We start from the raw sequence: 10,400 nt of genomic DNA, 5'->3' as shown, positions 1-10,400 counted from the left end.
GGAGGCTTCAAATGGTCCAGAATGCGGCCGCGCGGGCGGTGTTGGGAGGGACTCGTCGCTCCCATGTGACACCGCTGCTGCGCGAGCTGCACTGGTTGCCAGTGGCCTTCCAGGTGCGCTTTAAGGTGTTAGTTACCACCTTTAAAGCGCTTCATGGCATAGGACCCGGTTACCTCCGAGACCGCCTTCTGCCGCAGATCCCTTCCCACAGACCAGTACGCTCCCACAGAGTGGGTCTCCTCAGGGTGCCGTCGACCAAGCAGTGCTGGCTGGCGACCCCCAGGGGGAGGGCCTTCTCTGTGGGTGCCCCCACCCTCTGGAACGAACTACCCCCCCGAGATTCGGATAATTCCGGATCTCCTTACCTTCCGTCGCGCCCTCAAGACATGGCTCTTTCAGCAAGCGGACCTGACCTAGGGTGGATTTTATACTGGGTTTTTTAGGAATTTGAAAGACGCAACTCTAAATTTGGTTTAATTCGGTTTTAAGGGGGGGATTGTATATATGTTTGGTTTTAAGTATGTTGTGCGCCGCCCTGAGTCCCGTCGGGAGAAGGGCGGCATATAAATTAAATTAAATAAATAAATAAATAAATAAATAAATAATTAAAAAAAGAATTATATATAGTTTTGAACAATTCTAATGTAGCTACTAATAATGTAACATAATTATAAGTCATAATTATAACATTTCTTAAAGGTTCTGAAATTTTAGATGCTTGTATGAATGTAAAATCATATATATGAGAAAGCTACAATCCTGAAATGTTATAAAATAGTCTGTAATTTAACCCTGAAGACTGCATTTGGGAGCTTCACTGTAGAAAAACTAAACTGATATCACTGTATAGTTATGTCCCAAATGTCAATCTATTTATTGTGACAGTTCTAATAGATGATTATTTCTTATTAAACCAATTATGGTTTCTCATTTTTGTATTTAGGTTCCTGGTAAATACACTGTTGTAACCAGTTATAATAAAGGCAACTCAAATGGCTTGATCCTGAACAGTGGAGAGGTAGTTCAGCTAATCCATGAAGGAGCAGATGGTCTTTGGTATTGTATTTTAATACAAAATATATTGAAATATATATATGCCCATTATATATATACTATTTTAGATATATGATTAGGAGAGAAGCAACCTAGAACTAAGGAGAAACTTCCTGACACTTAGAACAATTAACCAATGGAACAACCTGCCTCCAGAAGCGGTGAATGCTCCAACACTGGAAGTTTTTAAGAAGAAACTGGATAGCCATTTGTCCAAAACAGTATAGGGTTACCTGCCTGAGCAGGGGTTGGACTCGATGACCTCCAAGATCCCTTCCAACTTTATTATTATTATTATTATTATTATTATTATTATTATTATTATTATTATTATTATTATTATTATTATTATTATTATTATATCTTGAAGAAGCTTAGAATATTGCTTCTCCCGCCCCCCATTATAACAACAGTCTTTGCTAAAACTACAACAATACAATATAAAACAAACTAAAATAATTCAGTATAAATAGCCTAGAGCAGTGTTTCTCAACCTTGACAATTTTAAGGCATGTGGACTTCAACTCCCAGAATTCCACAGCCAACACTGGCCTAGAGTCTTGGGAAGTTAATCTGATTTACAAATGTAATAAATTTTTCAATTTGTCTCTCAAACTAAATTTGCATTTAATATAGGTGCTATCATGGCCAGAACCATTCAGGAGAGAATTTACAAGACAAAATATTGTCTGAGATGGGAGAATGAGATTCTGACTTGAATTCATATCACAGCTGGAAATCTGGAATCTTCAGAGTGTATATAAGATTACATTCCAAATACCATCTATATCTAAACACGGGGTGGCTGTATTGCTTCTGAATTTAGCCATAATGTTATGATTTCTTGCAGATGCTGGGTTTTTAAAATAGTTTGATAGCATATGTGTATTTTTAGGTATCTTAGGAATTTGAGCACAAACAAAGAAGGATGGGTTCCTATCAACATTTTGATACCGTTACTCAGCAACTCAAAATCTATTTTCTCTCTCAGCAGCTCAGGTAAGATTTACTTTGCAGATGATTGCATTTAGTTTCATTTATCAAATATATTTCATGATATATCTTAAAGAAATGTGTCTTTGCTTAGGTATCCCTTCCCCTTAGGTCAGGGGTGTCAAACTACCGGCCTACGGGCCGGATCCGTCATGCCGAAACCACGCCCACCCCATTGCCGGCAATGGAAAAAAAGTTGCGATATGTCGTGACATGTCACGTGACGTTGTGAGTTTGACACCCCTGCCTTAGGTGGAATGTTGTACTCTTTGGGTTAATATACAAATGTGTGTGTCTATATTGTTTTGCAGAAATGGTTTATTCAGTTTTATCTTGTGCACATTTCTTTTACATTTAGGGAAAATTTCAATAAACAATTTAGAAATACATACAATTCCAACTGTATAATACTCTGTTAATATATGTGTGGGGTTTTTTTTTTTCCAGAATCTACAGCGGGTTCAAGTACACTGAGTTCATCTTCAAGTTGTAGTGAAAGTTGCAATGTCAGTAGTAGCACTTTCTCAGATACTAAAGGTTAAATTGAAAATTCCACCACAACTCTCTGAAGATTTAAAACTGCCAATGTGACTATCAGATGTTAAAGAAGTAAAGAAGCATCATAATTGCACATCTCTCAGTTGTTCCTCTTGTGTGTAAAGATGGTTTAGTGGGTATTCTTGAAGAACCTGAATATGTTGGTAACGGATTAGTGGGAATAACACTTTTGGAAGCTGCATCATAGAAACCTATCACTCTTCGAGAATGAAATGGACCTTGGCATGGATAACCTGGGAAGAATATTACCAGCAGCTAGTAGTTTCCATTGTGTAAATCTGACTAGTTAAAACAATAATTAAATTAATATAGAATGTAGAAAACAACAACTAAAAAACTTGATCCTCATAAATAAATGAATAAAAAACATCTGGGGTCAAAATATAATGTGCATGAAATTACAGAGTTGGGTACTTGCTAATTTGATATAGTAATTATTTTCTAACTTCATTTTCCGTGGCATTTCCTTTAGCCATGATGAACAAAATTAATAATTTGAGATATTTTTAACACTGAATCAAATTTTGTGACCAATTACTGTTGTTTATGAAATTATGATAATTTAGTAGTTATTTGGTCTTAAAAATCTTTGTAAAAAAAGAAGTAAAAACATTGAAATCCATTTTTTTATTAGTTAAGATGATACTGCAATGTCACAAAATTGTCCTCTGTTCTTGCAGCTAGGCCAAAATTTGTCCAATCATTTCAGAATTTTCTAATTCTCTGTGTGACTGAAACCCTGCTGCTACTTTTTTTTTATTCAGTTTGTTGCAAAACTGAAGGCATCACACAACAAGAATAGGAAAGAAATTCTTAAGTATTTTACTTTCTTTGTGTGAAATAGAATGATTTTGTACAAACAATTTCTTCTAAGAAAATGGTTCATAAATCTATCTTGCCAAAGGAAGGACTACTTAAAACCACATTTAAACCATGCTGGATTCACCCATCATCTGAATTAATTTACAGCTCATGCTGGTGTTATGTGGAAATGAATGTTTGACTTTCAATATTTATGAAAACAGTAAAAACATAACAGTTTATCTGGGTTTTGGCTCTGGATATACGGTATAACCACTGACTTTGATTGTTCCAAATGTCAGGAAAGTTCCAGGCCAACATTACCATCTACTGCAGCTAACTCTGGTTAGTACACCAAAATATTATTTTTGTAAGCCTGTTTATATATCTCTGTGTTATGTATTAATGTAAAAATATCTATTTATAATTTTCCAGTCTTTGCATTTCAACTTTTTTAAAGGCATCAGTGTGCAGTCTTTCCAAGGCTTTAATCAATACACTTTCAACATAAAATTATCTCTCTCTGAACCTTCTCAGAAAATGGGGCCATGCTAGCAAAGTCAGCACTGGCTCTGTTCTGCTAATCTACTAGCAATATTCTTTATAACTTATTTTGTAAATATGAGTGTAACAAAAAATAGAAAAGAAACTTTTTTATTTACAACATTGACTGAGAAGGAAGAATGTAATGCTGAAGTTCATACATAGGGCTTATCGCTTCCTCCCTCTGCCAATCTGCTTTGGCTTGGGAAACAGTAAGTGACTACTTAATATGTATAAAATGGTTGGTTATCATTGACTTCTGTAAAGAGCTACCGCAGGGAAATAAAGCTCTGCAGAAGGCTCTCCTATCAAACCCTGTTTATTTTATACTTCCCAGTGTCATTTCATGTGCTTGTACATGTATCATTGCACTTTAATAGCCAATATTTCAATTTTCTACTGCTGATGTAAATTACTACTACTGAATCCAGTATCCTTATTGTATGTATGAAACTTTGAATAAATTTAAACATTACTTGTTGGTTGGTCTGAACGTATAGAGATGTGTGTGTGTGTGCACGCGCACACGCACTCATGGGTGTATTATTTTGATTTTGTTTTGTTTCTTGGCACAAACAGAAAATTGAATTGGTGCAGTAAATCCAATTGCACTCATAATGGGTGTAAAACAAGACAAAGCCTTTATAGTCTCTGTTCATAAGGCAGCATTTCAAGACTGTCTACTCCCCTTTCCTCAAAACCACTTACTTTACAATATAAATTTGTATTTTACCAAGTGTGAGGGCAATGATCAGGTGCCCAGGCCCTTGGGACAATAAGCATACCAGTAAATAAATGGATTTTAAGCTTTATTATTAACTCATTTAAAAGCATAACATAAAAAGCATACAGATCAAACAAGATGATACCCAAATATCTTACAAGCTGCCAAGAACTCCTTAATAACAGCAGAGATACTCCAAGGGTGACCAAATTCCAGAGTATCCCATGTTAGGCCCCGTGCAGAAGCTCCCAATAAACAACAGCCTCAAGGTTTTTATTAAACATGGCGCCATGATTATAGTCATGAGACTACAGACCTGATCTTGACTGGGTGGCACATGACTGGCATGGGAATCGAAAGTCTAAGACTTTCACAATAAGAAAAGCTTTGCAACTACATGAAGATCCCCTACCCTTCTCCTGTATGCAATAAACAAGAATAAAAAATAAAACAGGTTAGCTCAAAATGAGCTCTAAACTTCCACACTTTTATTAATAGGAAGAAATCAAAATGTGTCATTAAACTCCTTAAAATAACTGGTCTTCCGTATTACCACTACAATCCGTCAAAGCTTAGTTTTTGTTTCTAGTTTTCCATGGTAAAACTTGACTTTAGAAAAGAGAAACAAGATATGTATTGCCAGCTTAAGACATTTGACAGAGTTCTAACAACTGATCTGTAATCTACTGATGTGTAGGCCTCTAAGAGCCCATCCAACATCATTGTTTTTACAGAATTCTACAATTATGTAATTGAAATTTAAATTAAAATCTGGTTAAAACAGAGAAGCAATGGTTATCTAACTGATTTTTTCTGTCCTGACCATTCCCAGTTTTATTAGTCTAATACCTGAGCAAGGAATTGGTGTGGAAATCACTGCCATATGATAATTAGTTGCAGAAAAATATCTGGATAAAAATTGTGGGAATATATGTTGAGAAATGATTTGCAAAAGAAAAAATGTCACTTTGTGGGGACTTGTAAGATGCAAAACTGGCTATATTTCTAACATATTCAGGGAGAAAATACTGTTCAACAATACAGGAATTAAATTAGATTTGATTAATTGGTAAATATCATGTAAATGAGTTTCTTGTAGATTAAACAGCCGGAACAAATAGAGTAAAATTATCATATCTAATAGAAGCTACAAATCAGTGTCTAACAAAGCTGTCTATTAATGGCAGTTACCACTTTCAGTTGGATTCTGTCTAAACCTAGTTGGATTTGAAAATAATAAGAATGTTATAACTTGATATTTATTTTCTTTTGGACCACTAATATTGAGACTTCAGAATAAGAAAGAAATAATTCCTAATATGTGTATAACTTTATGTTTAACATGTTCCTTTGTCTTCTACCAGGACTTGTATCAAAGCCAAACTAGTTATGATGTGGGTTATCTGAAAGTTATGAGGGATTATGAAGGGATTATAGAGCCAGTGGTTTAGGCACTAAGATAGAAGCCTGGAATTTGTGAGTTCTAGTCCTGCTTTAGACATGAAAGCTGGTGGGGCGATTTTGGACCAGTCATACTCTGTCATCCCAACTCATCTCACAAAGTTGCTGTTTTAGGGGGGGGAAACGGGAGGAAAAGAGTGTTAGGTATGTTCACTTCCTTGCATTATTTATAAAAATAATAAAGGCAGGTTAAAAAAATTGAATATAAAAAAATAATGCAGAGAGCAGGATTTCTCAGCCTTGGCCAGTTGAAGATGTGTGGATTTCAACTCCCACAATTGCTCTGCCAGCTGTGGAAAATTGAAGTCTATACATTTTCAGGTAGCCAAAGTTCAGAAACATGGCCATAGAAGACCATTCAGCATAAAAGACTATTCAGCATTCAGTGGAATGAGAATCGTCCCAGGTCTCTGCTTTTTTTTCTAAATGAAAGATCTCCATCTCTCAAGTTTACTTGTTTTGTGGGGACTACAAATAAAAAAGCTAAAGGAGTCATTTTAATTAGGAGAATAGATAATAGGTAAAGCTCAGTTCCTGGATTGCATTTAAGGGCTGTTTCTTAAAATTAAAACCCAAAGAAGTTCCAAATTATTTAAAAATATGTAATTTATCAGATAAAATGGAGAAAATACATGTTCTCCATAAGCTTTTGCAGCTATTGCTGCAACATCAGAACAGGGGGGACAGGCCAGAATGATATCGTTGAAACGTTTCCAAATTTTTATAACTCAGCAAGTCATACTTCCTCTTTTCTCTTTTGCAGAAATTCTCTCCTCACATCTTGTATCATGCACACAATTTTTTCAGGAAACTATTATTGGTCTGTTTTCTATACTTGCCAAATATTTTCCTCCATTCCAAAATGAGCAGTCTTTCCAATCTTAACCAAAAAAAACCCACAGCATCTTTAAATTCAGAAAATATGTGTGATTAACCTCTTGTCCAGCCACTCATTAGGTGAGTCTGGGCCTCACCAGTATTGATAATTTCACATGAGGGACTTATCCACACCTGTAATATTTCAAGTAATATTTCAGTCTTGGGTGGTAAAATAAGGATTCTTTATTATGCTTATTGGCCAGACTTCTACCAGTTAATAAAGTAATTAATATTTATTTTACATAAAATTTAAAAAAAACTGAATGAGATATTCAGGGTGTGTTGAGAATTATAAACTAACAAAATTATGCCAGGGAAATAGAATTGAACTGTTACTGTACATGAAATAAATCAGAACAGTGTTAGTGTCACCAAATAAGGAGCTGAGATTCTTTGAGGTTCAGAACTCCGTCTTCGGGGGTGTCTGCAAGTTAAATAAATAAACAAATAAATAAATAAAATGGCCCAAAAAAGTAAAGATGGTAGCCACCATGGTGTAATCAAAACACTGCCTGGTGTTGTTAGTTTTTTTATGTGTATCACTTGTGACTTCTTTAACCACCTCCTTTGAACACCCTGCCCCATTATCCCTCCAGGTTTTTCCCTTTTATCATCAAATACTAAGTCTTATAATGCTCTGTTGTTTCTATTTCAAATAATTCTCCTGTTTACTCTGGTGATTTCAAGCTTTCTTCCATTTGATTTTATCTACTTGTTTATTTAAAATGCAATTAGATATTTCTAAGTATATTGTGTTTTGTTTTACTGTTCCTGGCAATGTCTTCTAAGCACTACGGGTCAAATGGCAGGATAAATATCAAACTAATAGTGAGAAGATGTCGCACTAATCAATCAAACCTGCCTATTTTGCGTCTACCGGAATTTGAAACCTGATTTTTCCGTCCCCTTCTTTTGGCCTATCTGGTGTGCCAGAGCCAGTGTTAGGGTTTTGGAGCTTTTTCTTCTTCACCCCTCCTCCAACTGAAGCGTTGAAACAGAGAACTTTGCTCTCAGAGTCCTTGCTGAAATATCAGTACACTATTTGGACACAACATTTTGGTTTCATCATGATTTCCTGCCACTTCGGTGTTTTGCTTTGCCTTCTTTTGCTTGCATCTCCCATTGCAAGGGCTTCAGGTATGATACATCTGAAAATGTTTGTTGCAGTCATGAATTAATTATTAAATGCTTGCCTTGTTTTCTATAATCCAATTGTTATGCAATAGTGTTCAATGTCTTAGAAAATCTATACTTAAGATATTTAGTAAATCAGATTTTAATGCCTCAACTCAGCAGTCACATTCCAAGAACAAGATTTTAGCAGGCAGGACTGGCCTAGGGGTATTTTAAAGGGGTTTTTAATTAAATTTTTAGTAGAAGCGGCCAAATTTAAATAGTTATTTTTAATCTTTTTAAATTTTGTATTGTATTGTACCATTGTTTTAAACTGGCTGTAAGCCGCCCTGAGTCCTCCGGGAGAAGGGCGGGGTATAAATTTAATAAAATCAAAATCAAAAATCAAAATCAAAAAGTAGCAAGTTGAACCATTCTTGAAATAAATGTTCTGATTGTTGTATATTGCAGATATTTTAGTATGAAGAAACACATCTAAACAGAAATGTTATACAATGTATTTAAATATTTAGCATTTTATATCTTAATTTTTCTGTAATCAATTTATGAAGCATTATTATAAAAGACTTCCAGAGTGAACAAAAATCTCTTTGTAGTATCTATTTTCAAGAAGGGAATTTATAGTAAACATGATGTGGTTTTATTCTTTGCATCAAAATAATGACACAAGCCTAGCTGTAGATTCATTCTTTCATTTTAAAGTCACAAATTAAAACCAAGTCATTTTCCATTCTTCATCATTTAAATTGTGTACAATATATTCAAAGTCATCTTTATCAGGAAAATTTAAAGAATGACACAAACAAAAATGAAACAAGTAAAGCATGGTCCATTTTTCATTTCATCTAAATACAACTTAGTTCCCAGTTAGTAAATGTAAAATACAATAAACATTAATAATGTCTTCATTGTATTAACTGGTTATTTTTAAAATTCCTGTATGCTTTCCTTGGCAGAATTTAAAAATACAGCCCTACTGCCTAATGGTCTTTCAATCAAGGAAATAATGGAGGACAGGACTATCAAGGGCTACTAGATTTGAAATGTCAATGTTACCTCTTGATTGGAGCCAGCGTGCCTTCAAATATCAGTGGCAGAGGAACATTAGTGGGGAAGGGCTATATTATCTGTCTCCTGTTTGTGAGCACCCAAGAGGCTTCTGGTTGGCTACAGTGAGAAAGAAAATGCTGCTCTATGAAGAACTTTGGCCTACTCAGAAGGATGGTTCCTAGATTCTTAAGTCCTTGAAGCAGAAAATTTAAATCATAAAATTGTGGGAGAAATATTGAAAAGACTTTTTAAATGGTTATACAGAGGATACATGGATTCCTTTTAATATCTAATGGTTCTACAAAATAAATAATTGCTTCAGTAAATCCAAGAGAGATTTAGATTTGTATTTCTTGGACACTCCTGGATGTTCCTGAGCTAATTGTTTTGAAATATGATGCAAGATAGAGAATTAGCTCAGTTGTATGAAAAGAGAGGGAAGCTTCCTGTTTTAAAAGAATTATTTTCTATACACTGGGATTGCCTAAAAGCCAACCTAACTTTATTCTGTACAGTCCACTTCATAGGATTAAGGAAAAGTTGACCATCCCAGACAAGAAAGGATTTTTTTTAGTTGAAGAATTACTGCTAGACCTAATCACAATGACTACCATCATCACTGCCATTTAATCTGATTGGTGATGTATGTGTTGTATAGTATAACTTTACTGTTAAAAAGTAGACAGAAGACGGGGTCATGGAGATTTCTACTGCCTTCAGGTGAACAGGCAAGGAAAATGATGCAGACAAGCAGCATTAGAGGACACTGAGCTAGCACTGAAATGATGTGAATATCTCACACTAAATGTTGAAAACCTTTTCAGATGAGAATCACTTTGCCCACTGAAATGGATGTTAAGATAGGATATGTGATTTCTGGTGGGATGGTGGTACACTTCAGTCTGATGAATGCAGCTTGCTCATTATTTCTATTTTAAAGTTTTCTTAAGGCACAAGGAAGCCAGCAACCTCTTACAAAGATCTAGGAGAGCCAATTATTTCTTAGAGGAGCTTAAGGCAGGATCACTTGAGCGGGAATGCCAAGAAGAGAAATGTTCATGGGAGGAAGCAAGAGAAATCTTCCAAGATGATTTGAGGACCGTAAGTAACAAACTATTATGGACAAATAGTCTTTTGCTGACCTATTATTGTTTCTAATGAACTTTCAGTTTCAATGATACTTGCCTATCTGAAGTGTTAGCAG

The 10,400-nt window shown here is 35.1% G+C and overlaps 1 protein-coding gene and 1 long non-coding RNA gene across 2 annotated transcripts in view; both read left to right on the top strand.

The window, feature by feature from the left end:
• LOC107290451 overlaps positions 1-2,897 on the top strand; it is a 6,191-nt gene extending 3,294 nt beyond the window's left edge. The window contains exons 2-4 of the long non-coding RNA XR_001548953.1: positions 944-1,056; positions 1,949-2,052; positions 2,494-2,897. This is a non-coding gene — a long non-coding RNA (uncharacterized LOC107290451). The remainder of the gene's footprint in view (positions 1-943; positions 1,057-1,948; positions 2,053-2,493) is intronic.
• Positions 2,898-8,079: 5,182 nt separating this feature from the next.
• The window catches only part of F7 (coagulation factor VII), a 9,094-nt gene continuing 6,773 nt past the window's right edge, over positions 8,080-10,400 (top strand). Inside the window, exons 1-2 of the mRNA XM_029284750.1 lie at positions 8,080-8,149; positions 10,137-10,301. Of these exons, the coding sequence (XP_029140583.1) occupies positions 8,080-8,149; positions 10,137-10,301 (235 nt within the window). The remainder of the gene's footprint in view (positions 8,150-10,136; positions 10,302-10,400) is intronic.

Source organism: Protobothrops mucrosquamatus, unplaced genomic scaffold (assembly GCF_001527695.2).
Source record: "Protobothrops mucrosquamatus isolate PMUCROS unplaced genomic scaffold, P.Mucros_1.0 scaffold897, whole genome shotgun sequence".
Lineage (NCBI taxonomy): Eukaryota > Metazoa > Chordata > Lepidosauria > Squamata > Viperidae > Protobothrops > Protobothrops mucrosquamatus.
The sequence above is the reverse complement of the archived record's forward strand: the minus strand, read 5'-3'. Positions and strand labels throughout refer to the sequence as shown.